General features: G+C 40.0%; 1 protein-coding gene across 1 annotated transcript in view; it reads left to right on the forward strand.

The window, feature by feature from the left end:
• The window catches only part of cdh13 (cadherin 13, H-cadherin (heart)), a 431422-nt gene that overhangs the window by 349684 nt on the left and 56327 nt on the right, over window positions 1–25411 (forward strand). Inside the window, exons 10-11 of the mRNA XM_037766589.1 lie at window positions 13821–14003; window positions 14094–14347. Of these exons, the coding sequence (XP_037622517.1) occupies window positions 13821–14003; window positions 14094–14347 (437 nt within the window). The remainder of the gene's footprint in view (window positions 1–13820; window positions 14004–14093; window positions 14348–25411) is intronic.

The raw sequence follows: 25411 nt of genomic DNA on the forward strand, positions 1-25411 counted from the left end.
TATTGAGGTCAGATGTCAAGGAACCCCTTTGAAAATGGCCATGACAGTTTTTCCTCGCCAAAATTTAGTGCAAGTTTGGAGTGTTATTTAGCCTCCTTCACAACAAGCTAGTATGACATGGTTGTTACCAATTGTACCAGATGTATTATTTTTTTTTAGTTTCATATGATGCCAGTATCTTCACTCTAGCCTTAAAACTGAGCCCGCTACAACCTTAGAAAGATCGATTGCGTGAATGCGTTAAAGAAATAAGTGGCATTAAAACGAATTTGCGTTTTCATTGCGTTAACTTTGACAACCCTAATAAAAACATTTGTCATAATTAAACTTCTTTATCTTATATTTTATCTTTCATTTACTCAATTATTAACTGATTTATTACTGCAGTAGTATCTACGTCGTACAGAGAGTTTGGTTTGTATTTTGACAGTCAAAAACCAGGACTGCATTGAAACACTTCAATGGACACCGTAATAGATTTCTGTAATAATTATGCATGCTTTAAATGAACAAGGTCGCATGTCATCCACCCGTGTTAGACACACATGATGCAAGGGCAAAATTCTCATTCACTGCCATTGAGCCCTGGGGTTCAGGTTCCTGTAGTAGAAGTAGTAGCTCCAGTTTAGTTTTTTCGCTCATGTGTCGCTGCAGTAGCAAATCCTACATGGCGGTTTCTGACACCATGCATCAGGGGAGTCGCACATCCTTGTCCCCTGGCCATCAGTATAGCTGGCAGACTAAAACATTCACAATTAGAGATAAATATATGATATAAAAACAAATTGTCTTGTGCAAATGTATAAAATCTTGGTTGTGCAGGAAGTTTTGCGGCAAACAGTCAAAATAAAACAGTGCAAAAGAAATACTGAGCTCCGCGGCTGTCTATTACATATGTCTTGCTGTGTATTGAACACCAGCTGTGCCAGTTTAAAATTTTAAAAGGAGAGCATTTCCAAGGACTTTCTGCTCAGGGGGAGTCATGGTGAGCGGTTTAAGCAGTCTACTTGGTGGTAGATGTACAGTGTTGAAATGAAACACGGAAATTCTTTCTTTGACATAGGAGCACACGGACCAAAGGCAGAATAAAGTAGGTGCGACTGTCAGATTGTTGGTTTTCGGACAAAACTCCTGGAAGCAAAACTCTCCAGTCCGACCATCAGAAAGTGACTGTCCAACGCTGTAACACTTGAATGAGTGTCTGTGTTTTTGAAGCATGTGGTTGTAGGGATGATGGGTATCATTAAGATTTTATCGATGCTACTACTCTTTTTGATACTCCTTATCAGTTCTGTTCTTTATCGATACTTTTATCAGTTCTTTTTCATTACTAAATAATTGCTTTTTAATATATTATTTAAAAAAAGAATGGATTCAGAACAGGATTATAATTTGTTTATAATTTAAATATAACTAAAAAAAGCAGAATACTAACATCAAATTACTATACAAACTCAATAATATCTTAGTGGAAACTAATCTAGAATGTCAATAAAATAAAAAAATATTCCTGAGTGATGTTAAGTAAGAATGAAGAACACAGACATCAGCCAGTATCAGTCCTTCATCCTCCTTGTTTGTAACAATTCACTATTAGCCGAGCTAAATCGCTGTGCTTGTGTAAACATAGCGGCAGTGGATGAGAGACTGCGAACAGAGCAGATTGAATATCGCTTTTCTACATGTTTACATCATGTTTATGCTTGTTGAACAGGTGTATTGATAAAGTGTTGGCTTTTTTACTCACAAAGGTTTTATTGCACTTACAGTAACGAGCGCAGTTGTCGTAGTTATCTTTACCTCAGCTGCACTTCTCTGTTTCTCACTTCTGTGCTTTCTATAGCACCGGTGCCTGTTTAATACCAGTTTCCGGCACCCACTCATACGTGGTTGTTTAATACACTCTCTGTCTGTATTTGTTTCTTTTTTTTCAACTCTGCTGCATTGACAAATATGAGGGCTGTCATGTTCTGCAAAGGTAGAAAAGCTGCTTTGCTGAATGTCAGATTCATCGAAAATCTATCTTTAGAAGCAGCCTGAGCAGAAGCTGTTCAAATTTAATAAAGACACAGGTAAGCTCATTAACTCTCCAGGCACACTTACTGTATGCAGGATTAAAGACAGGGGGAAGGGTAAAAAGCGAGTGGGGGTTAGACAGAGAGGTAAGTTGCCAATCCTATACACAGTGTCTGTGTATAGGATTGTGTGGGAAGATGAGTGATCACGTGCACCTGGTTTCATTTCAGCCTCATGCTGGTACTGTACAATGAAAACGGTGCCTTTTTTACAGATTTGCAGTCTGTCTACACCTCGTTCTGTGAGAGTTAAGCTGCTTTTGAAAGCAGAAAAAGGAAAAGTGGCTGCTTGGAAATGTAAAGGATTCCTGTTTAAGTCATGGGGATTTCTTTCTAAATTTGACTTTTACCTCAGTGACATCTACGTCAGTGTTTTGTTATTACAAAAGGGCCTAGAAATACTTAATTAGTTCATGGCTCCATCGTGCAACTTTTTAAGACGTTTTAAGAGATGTTATGTTCAGGGTGCAAGATCATTTTTAGATTTATGTAAGTCATTTCTTTTCCAGATAGTGTGTTAGGATTTATCCACTTACAGTAGACAGGCTTTCTAAGACCCGGGCCACACAGGGAACCTGCGGAACCTGTTGTTTTTTATTTCGGCGCCTAGGTTAACAGGTAAGAGGAGCTGTCAGCTGAGTCTCTTCTAGAGATTCGAGGTCTGGCCTATTTTTTCCACATGCCGGGCACGGTTTGCGGCAAAAATAGAGAGTAAGACTGATCTTTTGACAGTGTACTGACACCATACCAGCAACATTACTGCAGTTTCAATGTCTGTATGTGTAGAATATGTCACAGACATGAAAAAAGTAAAGATTTATTTATCATTTCCTGCTTCTGTTTCATAATAAAAGCACTTAAACTTTTTTTTTTTCCTGTGGACAGAATTCCTTCATTTGTTAACACAAGGCTTTTATTTTAGAAATATGTACAGGACAGTGTTGTAGAAAATGCAGTGACTTGCAGGGCTCATGAATAAATAAAGTACCAGGTTTTAATTGTGGATTATTACTATTATTTACAAATGAACACACACTTCTTAACCCTTTTCTATCTAAAATAAATACAAATGACATTTATAATTAAATGAAATGGCCATTATGAAAGGCAAACACTGTGTAGAAAGAAAGGGCTGGCAGCAGCAGCAGCAGCAGCAGCAGCAGCGCTGCAACGGAAATGCTGCCAGTGTGGACACCACACGCGTGAAAGACGAATTCAGCGAGGCAGCCGCAAAGGCACTGCTGACATGCCCAGTCTGGCCCGGGCGTAAGAAATGCCTTGGAAGGATAGAAAAAGTTTCAAATAAGAAGAGATCGACTTCAAAACAGTTCTTAGAAAAGTGGTAAAAAATGCTCAGAAAGATCTGTAACCAACATATGCAGGAACACAAACTTCTCTTTTGCAGCGCCTCCTGCCGCGATGTGGCAATGAGGCAAATGCTACTCGGAGGCAAAACAGTTTTGTCTCAAGAGGTTTAATGTGATGGGCCACTGTTAGGCGTGTTCCCTTTCAGAGAAAAATCTTTGGGGCAGCGGGGACGTGTCACAAAGTACTTTCCATTAGGACAAACGAACAGCTGCTCAACTGTCTGTCTGGCTGCCTGTCAGTGCAGCCCTAACTGTCATCTGTATTCATAACACAATCTGACAGACATCCAGGAATGAAATAAGTTGATCTCCATTTGTCTCCACTTGTGTGTGTATTGTGCTCTGTAAGGATATGGTGGGCATATGTGTGTGTTTACTTGACTGTAATTACGTGCATGTGCTTATTTGTGTATGTCTGTGGGAGGGAGAACAAGATGGAAAAGTCAGATTGATGAATTTGATGGTTTATAGCAGCCAGTATCAAAACAACCACTTTTCCACTTACTCTTAAACCTGGCTCATATTTGTCTCTGTCTTTCTGTCTTATTCCCTTGTTTCTTGCTTTGTCCTTGTATCGACCACAGCTCTGCACACAGAGTCAGTCAGACTGGAAGAAAAAAGGCCTTGGTCAGTGGTTTGTAACAAGCAAACAATGCCAGCTGGCAATGAAAGACAAATTAAAAGCCTGTATAAGAAATAGGAGGCAATTTCCATAGTAGTGTTAATGAGGCAGAGAGCATTTAGTGTTACTCGGTAAAGCTGACAGATGTGTACACTCTACCAAGGCTTCACATCTCTTTCTCGGGCCCTTTGCCAGGATTCCAGGCTTCCTTTGCACCCCCATCTGTTGGAGAAGAGGTACAGTGAGTGTTGTTGACAGTGTCGAGATGAAGGTTTTGTAGTGTCATGTTGTGTTTTGCAGAAATCAACCAGCTGTTTGGCTTTGATTGCAGATGTTTACTATCTTAGGTTCTGAGTACGCATAACGATATGGGAGAGTTATCTAATTGCTTTTTTTTTTTTTTTTTAGACCGATACTGTAATTGCAATACCTTATTTCATACAAGCTCCTTATCTTTTGCATTATTCACAATACACATTCATTCTATGACCAGCACAACATTGGATGCAGTCAACATATAAACTGCTCTTTCAAGTAAGCCAGGCCTACGTGTTTATGATGACTTGAAATGAATTACTGCATGAATTGATATGAATAGCATATCTTTATTTCGCTATTGAGCTGTAAAACCATTCAATCAGAGTAAAATAACAACTTGTACCTTCAAGCCTTGTAAACATCTAATATAATCATAATGACTTAAATACAATCTGAAAAAGAACAACGAAGCACTGCAGAACAACCGGCCTTGTTAGTATATGAAAAATAAATATGAATCTTACTGATCTCCAGTCAGTTACAGTAACGTGTCATACAAACTAAACCGCAGAAATATAAAAGAAAATAACAAATCTCAACCGTTGACTTTGGTTTCTCCACTCTAAACATATTTTCATAACTTAAAGCCCAAACGTGAACATGTTTGACGTTGCCGTCTTTCGTGATGCCGTTATCAGCTGTAACTGCCATATGAGCGTATTAGTATGCACTAAAAGAGGAGAAGCTCAGATTACAACACACACAGAGGGAGAGTGACTTCATTCTCTGCTCAGGTAGACGTTACTCCTCTATAGCTTTACATAGCAAATAGTTGTTTGCTGCTGTATTAATGCTCTGAATATCAAATTTGGCCCTGTTAACCGATCCTGCTTCAGCTTCCAAATTGTGATCAAGAAGCATAGGGGACACTTTGTTTTGCCTTCAGGGCCAAAATGGATGCTGACTTAGGGGCAAACCCCCTTAGCCAGCATTTAGGAAGCAAGGTACGGGAACTTTACTTGGGTCTTGAGGAGCTGCAGCATTTATTCAAAGACAAACTGAAACCTACACTGTACGTGTACTACCTCTTGACAACTTTACTGCTAATTCTATCTCTGCTCTGATTGCCTTCACCTGTCTGTTTTGCGTGCATCCACTACCACTCTCTCTCGCAATCCCACACTCACTTCGCACAGGGCCAGGTGTTGGTTAGATTGTATAGCATTAACATTTTTTTTTTTTATCACAGCTTTTGCAATTTGAAAATTGCATTCTATTACTTTGCAAAGTCAAATTTGGTTAATCGTTCAGCCCTAGTTCTGAGTCCTCTTAAAAAAAGTTGAAATTTAGAGAAAAAAACACATTGAGGTAGAGCAATGTCAAACAGCATCCATTTAGCATCCCAAACTGAGTGAGCAAGTGATTGGGTCACCACGTTTGGCTGATGTCGTTTGGCCATGATGCTCTCAACATTTCTTAAACCTCCAAGCTAAATTGTAATTTAGTTGTCTTTTGTTGTTGTTGTTGATTTTTATTTCATTACCTTTTTTCTTGACACCAAATGGTTCTTCATTGGTCCTGTAAATGGTAAAATACAATGGTTTATATGGATCAGACAAAATGTGTATTTTGTTGTACCACATCAATTGACTTACAGTATTGATACCAGCTATTATTACAAATTCACTTTTACACTATTACACTGTAGTTTGTACTTTGAGCTAAGTGCTAACATGCTGATGCTTAGCAGGTATGTTCACAATGTCCATCATCTTAGTTTAGCCTGTTAGCATGCTAACATTTATTAATTAGCACTAAACACAAAATGCATCTGAGGCTATTGGAATTATTGGAACGTCATTAGTTTTGCAGGCATTTGGTCATAAACCAAAGTATAAGACAAACACATTTTTTGACCTGATGGCACTATAGGTGACAAGTTAAATGATCACCAAAGTTATTACAACTCATCATATGGGGAAATGTGTGCACCAAATTTCATGGTGATCTATCCAATAGTAGTTGTCGAAACTAAAAGTCAAGTTGGGGAGACGCTAGAGGAAAAGTCAGGGGATCACCAAGATCATTAGGATCCATCCTCTGGGCACCATAAATACCAAATTGTATATCAATCCATCCAATAGTTGCCAAGATCTTTCAGTCTGGACCAAAGTGGTAAACCGACTGACCTACCTACAGAGTGACATTGCCATCCCTTGAACGTGTATTGTCATCTGAGACCTTGTAAATGCTAAACATACAGCCCCTTGGTTTCATAAGCTAACAGGTGGAACCTGCACCACCACTCTGCATACTGTAGTATCTTGACTGACATGTATAATGGCACTAACTACTAGTAGTAATCTTATTTTCCAATAATGACAGGAAATTACTTAGACAATATGAGATAATTACTGTGTTCCATGGTTCTATTTTTAGTACAATAATTGGTACAGTCAAATTCCTAGTAAATACTTGGCAATTACTGCACTGTTAAACAAAGTGCTACAGTGGCCGGATTCTGTTGTTGGGTTTCTTTATTTGTTTCTCATTAAAACTCATCTTGTAGCAGTGGAAGCTCGCTGTCCTCATTATGATCCGTTCACCCAGTCAGCACCTCCTCAGCAGTCAGCACCTCCTCCTCTCACCTCAATGAGAGGTGAAGAGATGTGACTCTGAAAGTCACTTTAGATGATTGGCAGTGTCACATACTATTTGACCAGTAAGGTTACAGATATGAATTCATATGAAGGAAATGTTTAAATGTGTATGAGGCAGATCGCAAAGGTCAGTTGTATACGTGTTACATAATACAGATAAAATAAAATGCTGAATTTATTCAACCAAGCATCAACTCTTTCACTACAAATTGCATACTTTTTTGAATGCAAGATATGTACGATGCTTCCTAGTACACTGGTTTCCAGTGGTGGACGATGTACCTGAAAAGGCACACTTGAGTAAAAGTACAGACATCTAACCAGAAAATGACTTTAGTAGAAGTTAAAGTCACCATTTTACTTGAGTAAAAGTCTTTAAGTGTTTGATATTTAGTGTACTTAAGTATAAAAAGTATTTTTTCTAATATTAAATGGACTTAAGTATTGAAAGTCAAAGTACAAGTAATGCTGTTATTGAAAAATTAAGCAAGTCAGAATTTTGAGATTTATGAAGTTTATGGGGCGGTCACACATGCGTGGAATTAAGATTCTCCTCCCTTTCACTTCCATTCTACGTGAGCAAAAGTGCGAAAAAAAAACATTTGCATCTTTGCACTCGAAATGCAGTTCATTTTGGTGAACTTTCAGTTTGAAAATCACCTCAGCAGGGAAAAATGGAGGCTACATAACACTTGAAGAAAAACAAAGTCTCCACAACTTAAAGGATTTAAAGAGCAAAATCCAGTTTTTCCTTCCCTCGTAGTCGCAAGTAGCATAATCTGACATGTAGCCTGTCTGGACTTGAGCAGAAATTGAAACTTAACAACAGCTTTGAGAGCACTTTGTTTTCACTTGCCCATCATGTGAATGATCAAACTTGCAAACTTAGACCACTGATTCACCAAACCTGCTTCCTTGCAATAGTAACGAGTAATGAAGATGCTTAGGGGAAATGTATCGCAGTAACAGTGCACGTTTCATTTAGGAAATGTAGTGAAGTAAAAGTGAAAATTGACAGAAATATAAAAACTCAAGTAAAGTACAGATACTCCCAAATAATACTTGAGTACTGTAGCAAAGTATTATTACTTTGTTACATTACACCACTGCTGGTTTCTTTTCAGTTCGAAATGGCATCAAAGTCAATTCATAAACTTTTGACACGCTGAAGTTGTGTCATCCATTACTGTGTACATCAGGTCTGCATCAGTTGGTCTCTATGTTTAATCAGTGTTGTATGGTAATGCAGTTTATGTGTAGATTTTCCACTGCATTACCTCATAAAAATAATATAACAGAGATTTATGCATACTTGATGATCACTTTGATGGACATATTTCAAGCACTAATAGATGTTTATATTGCACAGGAACTAATGCAAATCAAAGGATGCTTAGAACCATAGTAAAAGTGTATAGAGATTTCTAAACAACAGCAGCATGGATTGCATAATGGTGTTGGTTAACAGTGACGTACAGGATTTTTTGTGAATAAATAAAAAAATATGCAGACTTAATAATACGTAAAGCAAGAAAATGCCTTTATAAAGCATTTATTTTTAAGAACAAAGCAATTAGGGGGTCAGGACACCGATCTGTAGCATCATGGTCCTTACAGCAGCGTCTCATAAAGAAAAGCACACATGACATGTGACAGACTGTAATGACAAACAAACAAAAGCCACCATAATCAGAGGTATAAATAGCGCAATCAGAAATTGCAGCACTGAAACTCTCAACTGAAACGTGACATTATCCATTTCTTTATCTTTTCTCCTTAAGTTGTTGTGCCTCAAATCACCCAATTATCTTTTGGCAGCATGACATTACCTTGGAGATTTATGGGACAGATTATTGAAAAAGTCAGGCATAAAAGGAGATGGGAAACAGAAAATCAATGCCAATCTGTCGTTTTTACTCCCTGGAATCTTAAATGTCTGAAGTGTCAACTCTATCTGTCCGTCCGTCTGTTTCTCTGTCTGACTACAGCACTGTATGTGATTGTGTGCAAGTGTATATCTTACAGTAATGTGCATGCATGAATGTGTTTGTGTTGTTGTGTGTTCATTAGACTGTATATATAGATGGACAGCGCATCTCCACTTCCTCCCACTGTCCAAAAGTGAAGCCACAATATCCCGGATACGGTGTGGCCATCTTGAGATGCTGACCTCATTTGGAGGCAGATTCTGCGCAGTAGTGATCGGGGGTCTGCAGCCACGGTAACGAGGTCCCGCCCACACACCCGTGGCGGCTGTTAACCGCCAATCGGAAGGTCGGTGGTTCGATCCCCGACTGCTCCGGTCACATGTCGATGTGTCCTTGAGCAAGACACTTAACCCCAAATTGCTCCCGAAGCCATCGATGTGAATGAGTATTTAGATTAGATCCTGATGGGAAAAGTTGGCACCTTAGCAGCCTCTGTCATCAGTGTATGAATGTGTGTATGAACGGGTGAATGCTGACATGTAGTGTAAAGCGCATTGAGTGGTTGGAAGACTAAAAAAGCGCTATATATAAATGCAAGTCCATTTACACCCACCTGAGCCAATAACAAGCCAAACACGGCCGCAGCTTGCTAGCGTGAGAGCCGCTTAGCTGCTACATTAGCACCACAGTAATAGCTGTTAAGCTAGAAAGATACAACAACTAACCATAATATCTCTATAACTACATTTATAAAACTCAACTCCACAAACTGACACATGTTCTATTACACAGACTCGTAACGATTATGAGAAGAAAAAGTTACATCTCGTACAATTTCCAAGCCTCCGGCTGCTCGACTACTTCACCCAGAGACGCTGTCAATCACTGCTGTCAATCATGACGTCTCACCCCCCTTTTTATAGCATCAAATAACTAATTAATACCAAACATATTAGAAAAATTAACACTTGAACATACTTCAGCATGATAAGAACTACCTAAAATGACAGAAACCATCTTTGGGAAAAATGTATTAGACGTGTACTTTGACTTTTTAGTTTGGCCCATGTCCCATCTGTTAACATGGAGGAGGCGGGCTTTATGACCTATACTGCAGCCAGCCACCAGGGGGCGATAAAGATGTTTTGGCTTCACTTTTGGGGAGCTGTCATGTCGTCCATCTTTATATACAGTCTGCTACAGTGTGTGTGTTTGTTTGACTCTTGGCCTGCATTGCCCTAGTCATGTGGTCACTTTTTTCTGAGACTTGGAGCGAGCAAGGGCCACGGCTTTAATTGGCTCTCTGTCTGAGGCTGGGAGTCGCAGATAGAAAACAGCCAACACAAACACACACACACACACACACACACACGCACACACACACACACACACACATACACACACACGTACACACACATGGATAAAAGCAAACTTTAAGTCAGACCTTTTTCCTTTTTTCCTCTTTTGCCATCTCTCCTCTCTCTCTCTTAATGTGTTTAAGTCATTTCAGGCTAGAAGCTCTGCCTCGTAGTTAGTCATTTCCTTCTAGTCTTTCAGGTGACTGGTTGCTTTGTGCTCCAGGTGGAATTGGGGCCTTATCAGCGGCAGGGCAGGAGCCCAGTGGCCACATCACACAGAATACAGCGTTTCCTCCAACCGCATGACTGCCCCACATGATTAAACCCAATCTGACCGGCCGTTGTCTGTGTGCTGTATTGGTGTGTTTGTAAGGGAAGGAGAGAGAGAGAGAGGGCTTGTACATGTTGCATGTGAGTCTTCCGCAGTTTGAAGTCCAATAGAAATGACGTGCGTTCGTCTCTGATCACAGTGCTAGTGTCTTTGAGTACGTGCAGTGGGGGCATGTAGGTAAAATGCTTCAGGGTTCTTCGCTAAAGCTAAGGCAATTGCTGTTTAAATTTAAATTCCAGTACGTCCCACTTGTTTAAAAAAATGAGCACTGTGCTGGCTTTTTCAAGTTTCCAACAGCATTCTAATTTCCACATGATGCTTTTGTACCAGACGGCCGCAGGCTTGCAGGACAAAAGGGCCCACAATGCCCATGTGGGGACCAACATAACCTCCTTCTTTAAAGAACATTGTGTTCTTATCCTCTGTGCCCTAAATGACTGTGAATGGTTCAATGTAGTTTTTTTTTAAACACGCTTTGGATGAATAAGAAAGGGAGAAAAGAAAGGAAAGAGAAGAAATCAATGTTTGTGTCTCTTCAGATAAATGCATGGAGCCAGGCAGTGTAAGGCGGTAAGAGGGTAATCTGTGAAACAACAATACCGTGGGCTGACAGGAGACGCAGTAATCTAGGCTGGACCAGCGCTATCCTTAAACAGAGTGTTCTGTGTCTGAAAGATTACACTGTAAGCTCTGACACTGTAATGGTCCTGACAAACACACACACACACATTCACAGAATTGCTTCTGCCTGCCTGAAGCTTCTGCAAGGGTACCCCTGTTCAGGATGTAGTCTTTAGTGAGAGCCGTGCTGGCAGAATGCATCGATCGGAATCGGATTGAGGCCTGCTGCCAACAATGAGCAGAGAGGTGGGGAGTGATTGACACTGCAAGTTTATTAACTTTTACATTTCTTTACATACTTCTTTATTTCTTAATTTCGTCCCCTTTTTGTCAGCTGTAGCTTCTGAGTGTAAAAATAGCTCTGGCATTTTACAACCGTATCACCGAGCAGAAATTTAATGAAAGGACGAACACAAGGACAGAAAAGCAGGACGTTTTACATTACACTTCCCTCCCTAAAATCAGTTATTTTAATGATGAGGGTGATAATAAAATATATAAAGAGGAAGAAGACTTAAAGGTGCACATTTCTTTTAAAGAAATTAAAGCTCTGTTTACATTCGGTGTTTCTCACGAAATGCATTGTGTGTATCCCTGAGGTCTATCAAACATGTTGAGTGCATTTCCATCTTCATAAAGGCCAATTTGCAAGGCCAATTTATTTTAATTATTTAAATCCTGCATTGTTTATGTTCATAGTTTGCTTGCAGTCTTCTTCTTTGTCGCATTTCTACGCTTCTGTGTGCATTACTGCCACCAGCGGAATAACAAGAAACCACCGGCAGCAATGTGCATCACATCGCTCACGTGTGTGCAAAATGCAAACAAAATGGGGACCCAATCGTAAATCGTAATAGAGATGTGGTGATTTGGAATGAGCACGAATGTTTCACTCAAGTTTAAAACATTATCAACTCAGGCCTTAATTCTTGCTCTCGTCCACTCTTTCTGTCGACTCAGTATGCAGTCGTGTTGTCTGTAAAATTGACGTTTGAACACACCTTTAGAGTTATCTAAATCCACTCCTAATAGAAGTCTTCATCTATGCCAGAGGTTTTCAAAGTGGGAGGTGGGCCTCCAAACTGTTCCAGGTGAGGCTCAGTGAATAAAAGTGCAAAAAATATTACATTTGTTATTGTTACAGCCTCTCAAATACACAAAGGCTCTGGAGAGACCAAAGCATATGAAAGGACGCCACAAGACAGTTATGTGAAAGGGAAACAATTGATTTATTAACAATCAGGAAAACATAACTGTTAAAATGTAACTAAGCAAACAAAGGGGTTGGAGATCTTAGTTAAATGACCAAAAAGGGAAGAAGTCGCTGGGCCAGCCACACAAAGGGCTGTCACACCCAGCTCATCCCCCTTAACTCAAAATGTAGTTAACTGAAACAAAACCATGAAAGACTAAACTACCAGGGATCTCTGGTAGAAAAACAAACTAAATGCTGGGAAAAACCATCAAAGACCAAAAAAAAAAGGAAACAGTGGAGACGGACTCCCGAGCAGTGCTGCTGGCTGGCAGGGCTGAATGTCACTGACTGTCCACCCTTTTCTTCTCCCTTAATCAGTGCCCCGTTTCAGGTACGCTCCTCCTGAAAAAAAAGAAAGTTAGAAGGGAGGGGGAGACCCCAGAGAGAGGAGCAACAAAACACACCCACAACAGTGTGGCCTGCGGTACATGCAGGCCCACACAGTTATCAAAAGAAGATCACATAGAATAGCCTAAATGTGTGTTTTTTGTTTAATGAGGACCTATTGTGCTTTTGTGTGATATAGTTTTTTGTGCATTTAAAAAGTCTGCAAAGTTACAAAGCCCAAAGTTCACACCAAAGAGAGTTATTCTCCCCCACAGAATCACTGCACCTGAACTGCCTGAAACACCTTGATCAAAGTCCCGCATTTTCTACTGTAATGTGGTGATGTCACTGAGTAACACATTTGCATAATACCTGCCTAACGGCTAGTTTGGCACGCCCTAAAACAAAGCTAGTTAGAGCGGAGCTGGAGCGGATTACAAAGAGTTTGTGGTTCGGTTGACCAATAACAACAGAGTTGGCCAACTGACCAATCAGGGCAGACTTTCTGGAGGGGACAGGTCAGGAGCTCAAACAGAGCGTTTCAGACAGAGGGTAAAAAGAGGTGCTGGACCACAGCTGGTATGAGAAAAATAAATAATTTTTTTTAATTAAAGCATTGTAAACATGTTCTAGTAGAAACCTAAAATACAAGTATCCACCTGAAAATAAGCATTATAGGTCCTCTTTAAAGAGAGAGTTCAGAGATACAGGGGGATTTTACTGTTTTTCAAACAGCAATATTAGGCTCTTGTCTGAATTGTTGAGAGTCTATGGGATCAAATAACATAATCATGATCCCATAGGCTTCCAGGAATAGAGCAAAACTATGTAAGTAAGCTTTCCAAGCCTTGTCTGAAGGGAAGCCCACAGTCTCGGACTTTGAAAGCCCTTGGTCTATACCATCTTCCCTGTCTCCTTTCTGTCCAGTCTTATTTGTTCTGTTATAGTCTATAGATTTCTGTATCCTCAGCTCTTCTTGCTCACTAATGGTGATATGTCTGTCTGTCCACTCTAACAGTTCGCGGCACAAGTGTACGAGGGCTCGACGGGTGTGGTGGTCAACCTGACGGTAGACGACAGGGACGACCCAGACACGGGGGCGTGGAGGGCGATCTACTCTATAATTAACGGAGATCCCACACTGAGCTTTGAGATCCAAACCAACCCAGACAATAATGAGGGAATGCTGTCTGTCATCAAGGTAAAGTATATCGAACTGCCCGCTGCATTCATGTGCTGCAATAATCACCCTTCCCTTACATTCACAATCATTCTCCCTCCCCCCCTTCAGCCTCTGGACTACGAGGCCACAGCGTTCCACGCGCTGCTCATCAAAGTGGAGAACGAGGATGCTCTGGTTCCCGATGTCGGCTACGGCCCCAGCTCCACGGCCACGGTCCATGTCACAGTTGAGGACATTAACGAGGGCCCCGTCTTCTTCCCCGACCCCCTGACAGTCACCTGGATGGAAAACATTCCTTTGGGCAGCTTTGTGGCCTCACTCAACGCCACAGATCCGGATATATTACAGACACAGAGCATCAGGTAAGGAGCCTGGGGTAAAATCACGTGGAAAAGGGCCAGAGTCGCAAGACTGTGCTTGTCTTGTGTGTAAAAAAAAATGAGCAGATATGAAGCATGGGAGAGAGCTTGATTGTGTTGTGCGATTGAATGTCGTCTGCTGTAGCTCTCGGCTCGGTATTGTGAGTAATGAGCATTCTGATGTTTATTCAGTTTCACTCTGTTCAGTTTAGCAACGTAATCAAGTGTCCTTTGCTAATGGGACTCTTTGAGAAGCACTTTTCTTCCATAGAAGGACAGTTCTCTTATATCAGTGAGCTTTCACATATATTTATCCCTTTCATCTGATTCACATCACCTCCATCCACTCCGTCCCCAATGTTTTCTTTGCCTGTTAGGCTGCCTTATCTGTCGGAGTTGTATAAACAAATGAAAGATACTGCCCGGGCGATCTGCAATTTACTGGCTCAGGTCAAACCATTCACCCCAGTCAACTGAAAAAGTCACAGAGCAGGGCCGCTCATTAACTTTAACTATGTTACAGAAAAAGCCTTCCCTCAAATATTACCATCATCATAACAGAAAGGCTATTAGTTTCACTATGTGCTACAATAAAAATGATTCCTCTTGCTGCCAGAGGGAGCCCCATAGCGTGCGCTGCACTTCTTTTTACAAGATGGGAAAACTCATCATTGCATTTATTGGCTTTCAGGCCTAATTTGTACTCAATTTAGATAGCTCTCTTTCTGCACCCGCGGAGTTATATATCATGTAAAAACAGTGTTAAGTAAACACATGGGGATAATAATGACCCGGGGAAATAAAACTCACCACATTGTGACTTTAATGCTCAAATTATCGATGCTGCTTTATGTGCTGTAAAATGTAGTCACCGTGTCACCATCAAATGCTACATGATGTGGAGTTGTTCAGCTGGATGTTGTATAGGAGTCAGGACCTGTGCCCATAAAGCTTTGACAAGTTGCGGTCTGAGATCACCAGTCAGGTCACATGACCGTATAAATTTCAAAATGTCTGGTCTCTGAGGACATATTATGCTCAGTAGTACCAGGATGCTTCTTGAATACTTACATGACAGGGCTGTTTTTGTTTTAAGCTAACTTTAAATCTACATCCAGCAGCTTCATGTGATTGGCCGAGGTTGATCTGTATTTTGGCGTCTTTGCCTTTATTGATTTAACCCTTTGAACTCTGAAATAGAAGTGGTCTGCCACTGCCTACATTGCTATTTTTGCTTATTGTCATCATTTCTTGAAGTATCTTCTAATGCTTCCTATTCCTAAAGTCTGTACAACCGAAACTAAAAGGTTATATAAGTCAATAAACCATAAAAATTGATAAAGGAATTGAAATTGTTAAAAGAATAAAAAAAAAAAAAAGATTCATAAAATGTAAAACTTTTATCTAAAAATGAGCTAAAGTAAGTACATTAAATAAATATTAGTGTTGTTAAAGTTAATGTGATAATAACAAATGTATTCTAACGCCACTAATTTCTTTAACGCATTAACGCAACTTGCGATTTTTAGGTTGTAGTGGGCTCAGTTTTAAAGTTAAAGAGAAGATACTGGTGTATAACAAAATAAAAAAAACTAAGGAATCCACTGGTACCAGCCATGTCATACTAACTTGCCATGAGGGAGGCTAAATAACACTCCAAACTTGAACTAAATTTTGGTGAGGAAAAACTGGCATGGCCATTTTCAAAGGGATCTCTTGACCTCTAACCTCAAGATATGTGAATAAAAATGGGTTCTATGGGTTCCCACGAGTCTCCCCTTTACAGACATGCCCACTTTATGACAAGTCATAGTCAAATCAGCACACTGACACACTGACAGCTGTTGTTGCCTGTTGGGCTGCATTTTGCCATGCTATGATTTGAGCATATTTCTTATGCTAAATGCAGTACCTGTGAGGGTTTCCGGATAATATTGGTCATTGTTTTGTGTTGGTAATTGATTTCTAATAATAAATATATACATATATTTGCATAAAGCAAGCATATTTGCCCACTCCCATGTTGATAAGAGTATTAAATACTTGACAAATCTCCCTTTAAGGTACATTTTGAACAGATAAAACACATGCAATTAATTGTGATTGACTACGGACAATCACGCGAATAAATATTTTAATCAATTTACAGCCCTACTAAATATCCACACAAAATATATTGATCCAAACGATTTCTTAATGTAGAAACATGAACAAAATATTTCTTAACACTTGAACTATGCACATTTTCTAGTTTTTGAGAAGTGACCATTTTTATGAGCACATTGAGTGCAAAGGCGTTTTGATAGTTCTGCTACATTGTGCACGTAACGTGATGGCTTGAAAGACAGAAGCCTTTGATTAATGCTTCAAAAAGAATGAACACTCTAGTTATTATGGCTTTTATTTTAGATCACTCATCAGGATCATCAAAAGCAAACAGAAATGGAAGATACATGGATAATAGATATATGTTACATTGCTGTCAATAGAAATCATGCTACAAGCATAACTTATATCATTAGTACCTCGTAGCTTCGCTCAAAATTGATGTCACTGGGAGAATTCATGTTACTTAAATTAGAAACGTAGAGACGAGGGTGTAAAAGTTCCCTTTTCACTGCTACCGTGCATCAGACTCTCCAGGAGTGAAAGGTTTTCTCCCAACCAAATATGAAATAGAAAACACTTTTATATTATTTTTCTTTGCTCTACATTCAGTCTTGACTGCATCTTATCTGCTCGTCCTTCAGCAGCTATTGGTCTTCAGTAACCCATTTACCATTCACATTCCACTCACTGCTCCTGAGTAGCACTCTAACGGAAAAACTTCCGACTGATGCAGGAGTCAAGTTTCAATGGTATGTTGTCATTGAACAACAGCATAGAAGAATTCTTATATGACTCACTCAGGTTAGGTTCAGTTAGGACGTTGACTAGTTTGTCATCCGTGTATATTTTTTTCACGACACAATTTTGATCTTTGTATTTTTAAGCTATATTGATAACTTAAAAGCCTTCTCCAAAGATTTTGGTGACATTTCATCTATCTATAGCCCGCAGAGGGCTCTGTGTTTATGACACCTTCTTTCACTGATCTTCCAAGTCGTATATCTGCATCGCTCTAACTTTATCCTCGCCGTTCTGCTCCTCTCATCTTCGGCATACATTTCTGTATTTATTTCCTGGGCCTCTGTGTTTGTTGTCATTTCATCCTCTGACAGTTTGCCAGTAACAGTGACTTTGAAGTGTCATAACTGTGACCTGTAGACAGGTTGAGGACATTGTGAAAGACAGACAGTTGGAGAGGTGGAAACAGGGAGAGAGAGCATGCACAGAATGAAATGGCTAAAAACATCTCCTCTCCTGTCTGCCTCTGTATAACTGTGCATGTGTGTGTGTGTGTGTGTGTGTGTGTGTGTGTCTGCCCCCTGGAATGTGGAGGTCAAATGCATTTGACATGGAACACAATCGGTGTGACTCTCTGGTCAGAGTCAGTAGCACACAGTGCCCATGCAGCACACACACGTGCATGATTGTATGTGTATATTTGTGAGGACTACATTAATATTTTAACAACAAGATTCATGCACATGCACCAAATGGCAGCTTAGGCCTATTTGCACTTAACTATTGTAAACCTGGGGTCCACCTGTGATTTATAGGAATTGCAGCGGCCATCACTGTCCTTCAACCTGTGCCAATCAGTTCGACCCAAAGCAGACTCAGGCCCCATTCAGACAGGATTAATGGGGAACAAAATATTTACCATGCTGCTTTAGCTTAATTCATAATTGCAGGTGACATTTTAGTCAATGCCAAATTGTTGGTTCATCATGTATTCTATGGAAAAATCATGTGACACTCGTCACTAGCTGAGCTGATTAAACTCAGTAAAAGGAAATGTACGAAAACTCTGAGATACACTACAAATCAAGGGGTCTGTTAGGATGGGATGTTTAAAAAGAAATGGTAGTTAAAGTCACAGTTAGAGTGTCTTTATCTTCTGTAATTTGACGTTATGCGAGTGAACTACAAATGTATGGAATGGACACAGCTACAAGAGGGATTTAAATCAAGGATTGGATTGCTCGAAGGGCATGGCTTAGTGAATACGGTGGTGTGATATGGAGCTGTAGAGGACAGTTGGCCACCTCCCTACCTCCCTCACCCACATTTGTTAGATCAGGAGAAGGAAGACAAGAGAAACTAATAAAGCACAATGTTTTGACGAGTAAATAAAGTTTTTGCCCATCTAAATCCAAACACACACTTTCACCTGTGATTTTACTCTGCACGAGGATCAAATACAAGTTTATATGATTGGCACGATTAGCTCGTCGCCACCCAATCATATTTGATTGGAAAAACATTTGTACGCCAGCAAGTTCAGGATAGGTATCAAAAATATTTCAATGCTTTTCAGGAAGAGGAAAGAGAAGGATTTTGATGTTGAAAACATAAATAGATAAATTGACTGAAGATACATTTCTGAAAATCTGACTTTATTTTTAGGGAAAATTTGCAGAGAACGTTTTAGTAAGTGACTGACATTCATTCCTTGATATTTTAACCCTGCTGATGAAGACAAAAACAGAGTCGGCCCTGACCAATTTGGTGCCTTAGGCAAGATTTTAGCTGGTGCCCCCTACCTCTTTTTTTTTTGTGTGCTCGCTAAGCGCTCCCTGCCAGGTTTCTTAAACAGTGTTATTTTTGTGCACACAGGATTGATATAGCCTCTTAACCTGCTTTTAGCTATCATATTGACCTTGATTGTGAGACACCTCATTTTTTTCAAGACTCCTTTTTTGAAAAAGATTTTTTGAAGATCAACTCTTTTATTTATTTATTTTTTATTTTTTCAAATAATGAAATCTGACTAGAATGCACCAGTAACAGTAACACAATGAATCTGTCAAATTAAATTGTCTTGTTTGAATAGTACAAAAAAACTGTAGCCTTCTGGTAGGCCTATTTCTTAACCATCTCAAAGAGAAAAATAGAACCATAGTTTATATTTGAATTAGTCTCATTGACCATCATTTTAAAATTGGAATTATTCTCCTACTCAGTTCTTGGTTTACTTGGCCTACTTTTAACCCTCTGACAATGATGGGGGATCATCTGACTGGTATTAACATTACTGCCATTTGAAGGCCGTAGCAGGGTTCAGTTTTTAAGATAGTAGAAATACAGTGGTAGCATATGAATTTTGAGATTATGATAAATCCAAACATGTCTTGTTAGCTTATGGAGGAAGGGGGTACATATTGCTCCAAAGTTGAGCTGTCTTTACCGCGAGGTCCGTGACACCTCAGTGGTAAACGGCAGTGTTATGGCCAGGCTTTTTGTGCCCACCTCCGGCACTTGGTGCCCTACGCACAGCGCGCGGAAGCGCTGGACAATCAAGATATATTGCCTTATTTAGTCTGTAAAGGAGTTGAGACAACTGGAAAACATTCACTTTTCTGTATGCTGAGTTTATTTTTGATTGAAGTGATAAATGGAGCAGAGCCAACATTAGTGGCATTGAATGCTAAGAACAAATCTCAATGTGAGAATGATTGAGTTTCTTTCGTTTGTACATACTGAAACTCTAATTAGCTGATGAAGGACAGGTGTGTAGGCAGGTGTTGATCACCACAGCAATCAGGAGACCTGCAGCTGCAAGAAGCTCACTGAGGACATCTAGAGGGCAGGTGCAGGAACAAAGGTGTCTTTATGACACCTTGTTCATAATTGCGCCAACTAATGAGGTACTAATCACTAGAGTTTCGGTTTAAAGGAGCAGTGTGTAGGATCCGGCGGTATCTAGCGGTGAGGTCTAGATTGGAATCAACTGAAGCCTCTCCCGTGTGCCGGGAGCGTGTAGAAGAGCTACGGTGGTGGCCGACGCGAAAATGTGAATGGCCCTCTCTAAAGCCAGTTGTTGTAAGAGTAGCGTAGGTCATTTGGAGCAGAGCCAGTGCTTACAGTGTGTGTGTACAAGGGAAGTGAGTGGTGAAGCAAGAGAGAGAGAGAGCGGTGACGACGGGAGCGAGTAACGTTATCGACTCCGGCACAAGCCATTCTGGGCTTCTGTAGAAACATGGCGGTGCAACATGGCATGACGTGGCGACCTCGTGGAGGGGACCTGCTCCCTATGTAGATATAAACAGCTCATCCTAAGGTAACGAAAACACAACGATTCTTATTTTCAGGTACACTAAATTATACATTTTTCATTTTTTGCCAATAGAGCTCCTAATTGTTACACACCGGTCCTTTACTTACTACCTCCACGAACGTTTATCGAAGGTTAAATCACTCAAATTGCAACAATTATTGATTCCTTCTTAAGTTGGAGAAGGCAGGAATATGATTCAAAAGCGTATAGCAACAGGCTGTGCTGTGAAGTTTCTAATTAGCCTGGTTTTTAGCCCTCAGCAAAGAAGAACCACGCAGGGTTAATCGGGGCTATCTCATTACCCAGGTTATTAGACAGCTTTCCTTTAACTTTTTTTTTTTCTTCTTAATGTTGTTGAGAAACAGGTTATTTGCCTGGGAGGGAGTAACATTTCAGCAAATAAATAAATTAAATCTTTGACCGCAAACATTTTGAAGTAGCCCAGACGCTGATGAGCCCCTAATGGTCTCCCAGTCGTCAGTTATCTCATCAGCCGTCTTTTTTTTTCCTTTCATAAAGTTGATGAAGTGAAGCAAAAGATTGTCTGGAGGAGATGTAATTAAATCTTAATGATAAAAGAAATGTTTCACACAACATCTACAGTTCACAAGAATACCATGATACATCTATTAATAGATATTTTTTGAAATGTTAAATAGAATTAATTAAAACAGTGCTCAGGGCAAAAGGAGTTCTGTTTTTAATTTACCTTATTTGGCGCAGTGGTGAAAAGAATAATTAGACACAACAACAAAGCAATTTCCCTTTCCTCAGACTCAAAACTGACCTTAAATAGACCGTACTCTCCCTCTCTCTCGGGAAAGGACACGTTACATAATTACAGCAAACATGAGTTGTTTTAATCCTGTTCAGTATTTAGCCCAAACTATTAGGCTATGGAGGGATTTTGTCTGCTGAAGAAGTTTTCTAGCCCTCTTGACTGGTTTAGGGCTTTAGTCAAGCAGAATGGTTTTATGAGAGCGCTGAAGAAGAAAGCCACATCAAGACAGAGGGAACGACAGACAGCGTTGATGGGAGACGGAGAGAGTTGGACTTGCTTTTGACAAAAGTTAACTGTATCTCTGGTAAAAACCCCTGACTCTAAAAGTGTTTGGCTTGATGCGTGGGCGCTTGACATTGAGGGAATATGCAGCACTTCAGGGTAGTTTTGTACCCTGAAATCTGGAAGAAAGTTTAGTCAGAAAGTTTACCCTGATATTTGCTCAAATCCGATCTTGAAATTGACTCTTCAGGCTGCTCCGGTGCCAATCCAGTAGGCTGTGAAGAGGGGAGCAAATAATCTAAAGTGTCATTAAGAAAGTTTGGCTAATTCAATTAGGTCTCATTTCCAGTGACAGGACTCTCATCGGTTGTCGAATAACTATTTACACTGAAGTAATTGATGCTTGATGGGAGAAGGAGACTGTCTTTTCAGCAGAAAGTAACTGCACTCATGGCCATTTGTATACTTGTCTAGTGTGTCACCCCAACCCGTTCTCTCCCAAGTGTCCATCGGCATCGGAAACTGACGCATCCTTTAGCAACAGTATGTGACAAACTGGGCTTTCAACTAACTCCAATGTAAACCCACCCGCGGCGTTATTCAACGGCCGGAGCAAGTGACGTAGTATTATTAACGTGAGAGTTTGTCACGTCAGTCTTTAGTCACGTGACTCGTTGGTATCATCAGTGTCGTGAGTCGCTAGGCAGTGAATTTAGTTTCCCTAACCCTACCTAAGGGGTTGTGTTGCCTAAACTTAACTTTCTGTAAAAACTGAAGTTTATTTTGAAAGGACACGATGCAATTATCGAGCTTATCTTGACACGCCGTCCCTGGTCTGTCCAAAAGTAACAAAAGAGGGGTACCCTGTGCATCTGTCTCTGATGCAGAGGGGCACTGACCAAGCAGCGGTATTTGAGAGTTCGGAGTGAGAATGTGTTGGTCACCCGATTCAAATGATATCAGATGATTATATGGGCATTATCGGCGGTTATCAGCCTCATAGATATGGGTTAGAACGGGCCTGTTAGTAGGTCTAGAAGGCCGTTATCATCTATTCACATAGTTGATCACCGATACGGATACAAGAAGACGCCGTCAATCTGTAGTGGCTGTAGTAAATATGACAGGAGCATAGGAGGAAGTCAGATGACGTAGTATAAGAGCGACAAAGTCCACGTAATGAGGAGGTCGGGTTGGATGGACAAACAGAGGACTTTCACCCAGGAGACAGCTGTTTGTGTCCCGTGTGAAACTGAAAGTCAACGTTGACTTACTTTGATTGTTTACAGGAATAGATGTCAATATTTTAAAGCACTGGCCCTACGGGTTTCTGGACAATATTTGTCATTGTTTTGTGTTGTTAATTGCTTTCCAATAATAAATATATACATATATTTGCATAAAGCAAGCATATTTCCCCACTCCTATGTTGATAAGAGTATTAAATACCTGACGAATCTCCCTTAAAGGTATATTTTGATAAAAAATGTTCGATTAATTTACAATTTGTGATTTACTATGGACAATCATGCGATTAATCACGATTAAATATTTGAATCGATTGACAGCCCTAGTAAAAACAAATTCAGAAAAGGTAATTTAACAAAGCCTTTCTTAACTGTGACATTAACAGGATGAAAACATGTAATTATTTATTTAGATTGAAACTCTCTTAGTGCACACACTACAAAACATACCGTCTGTCTTTTTGCATAAAAACACATTTCAAATGATTAGAAAATAAATGATTGTATTTTTATGTTAATATTTGCTTTGATTAAAAAAATATTGGCAGTAGTTTTAATGATGTATTAGAAGTTGCTTAGAGCTAGTGTTAGACGGTTAAATCGGTCATAAATCTCTCTCTAATATCTATTTTATATTGATGTGAAAACATCTCCTTCAAACTGTCTTTATTTAACTTTCTCGACCTAAAACTACATTTTAAAGATTACATTTGAACCCTTCATTAAAATTTTATACTTTACCTTCGGTCAATACTAATTTTTACCGAACAGAGCTTGAACACAACTCGGCTGAAAACATTTTAAATGGGTGAGTGTGTGTGGTGTTTGTTTTTTTTCTTCCAAGTGATCAGAGTCAATATTTGCTGCTTTTCTCCTCTGAAACCAGACAACAGGTCGAAATAAACCAGACATTTCCAAAGAGTCTGCTCCACATGGAGAAGCTGTAGTCAGATGAAACAGAATGCTTTGAACAACAGTTGGATAGAAAGTCTGGAAGGAAAAAATCCGTCGATAGCATTAAAAATAAAAACATTTCCAGTATGTTTTCTGATAGTATATGTTGTCACGAAGCACTCTACTATACGTTTAGCAAACGCTCAGAGGTCGTCAGACTTACGACTACGACTTCTCCATCTCCATCTCCTCTGAAATACCTTTAACTTATTTTCTTACTTTCTCCTTGCTTTTGAAAATAGACAGAATCTCAAACAGTTGGGTCATGTATTATTCAGCAGCTACCTGTCTACTTGCACTTCTCACTCTGGTCATATTCAAGTTAAAAGGGATGGGACTTAAAGGAAGAGGGATGGGGAACTGGAATGTCAGGCATGAAAACTGGCAGGTAGCTTTGAGGAGCCGAGGGAAGGAAAGAGAAAGTGAGACAGATCAACGAACAGACAGACAGACGGACAGACAGACCGTGAGGATGACAGAGTCTGTGTGAAGGAGAGAGGTGTCGAATGCTACAAAGGCTGACCTGTGAGAGGTCAGACGGTGTGATCACCTTAAGATCTGCCTGAAATTGTCCCTGTCTGCGCCGGATAACAAACAGAAGGAGAAAGAGAGAGATGGAGAGGGGGTAGGACATGAGATAAAGAGAGCACACAGGGGAGGGACATAATCTTGGGAAGGAGCCAACGAAGAGTAATTCACACACTGAATGTCACAAGTTGTTAATAATACAAGTAGATTGTCATTAAAGAAGATTTGATTGGCTGAGACTGCCTTGCAAATGTGTCCAGCGAGATATTCTGGGCCAGTTAAATATTCTGGATGCTGCACAAAGTACAAGGTAATGGGGATGAAACAGGAGAGCAAAGTAAAGAGGAAATCAATAATTCGCTTGCTGAACTTGCGCTAACTAATTCCAAAAGTTAGCCCGAAGTTCAAATTGGCCTTACTCATAACAGCAGAGAACATTTTGTTTGGCCAGAAGTTTGCCGTCTGTCTCCCTCCCTCCTCCTTCTCTCTCCCTTTTCTCATCACATCACATTAAAAATTAAGCCTGCAAAAAGAGCCCAAAAACTGCAGACCCGGTAACTGGGTCATTCTTACAACTCAACAAATTTTGTGTGTAGGCAAAGTGTGGAATAACTACGCATGATCACAATTTTTCCTTGATTTGATGGCATGTGTGCGCTTTTTACATGATAGTTTACACTGGATTATAGGTAGTAGCACATAGTGCTAGAAATCTTTGTTAGAAGAAATTTGTAAAACAAAATATATTTTCCCCAACACTTATTCCTTCTACTTTCTTTCCTTTAACACCATTTGTCGAACAGCGGATGAAAGCTTTGTGTTTGTTGGGCGTCCACGTTCAAACAGCTTTTCTATCTGCCATGGCTCAGCTCTGTTTAGTCTTTGTTTGCAATGCACAGGCGGCAATAAGAGAAATCAATAGTGTCATAGCAAAGCTGTCAGAAAGATGACAGTTTGAAATTTGAAATAGTTCTCCAGCATACAGAAAAGAAATGTATGTAATTAACCCATGTGTTAATGTACTAATTGGCTGGAAGGGAGGGATGTGAACTGGTTTTCATTGTGTCCTATATATGCACTGCTGGCTTGCTTAATGATGTCAAAAATGGAATCAAACTGGCATTTGCCAACAGCGTAAAGTCACTGCATTTACTCTGCATACTTCTTCAAAC

Source organism: Sebastes umbrosus, chromosome 4 (assembly GCF_015220745.1).
Source record: "Sebastes umbrosus isolate fSebUmb1 chromosome 4, fSebUmb1.pri, whole genome shotgun sequence".
NCBI classification, from domain to species: domain Eukaryota; kingdom Metazoa; phylum Chordata; class Actinopteri; order Perciformes; family Sebastidae; genus Sebastes; species Sebastes umbrosus.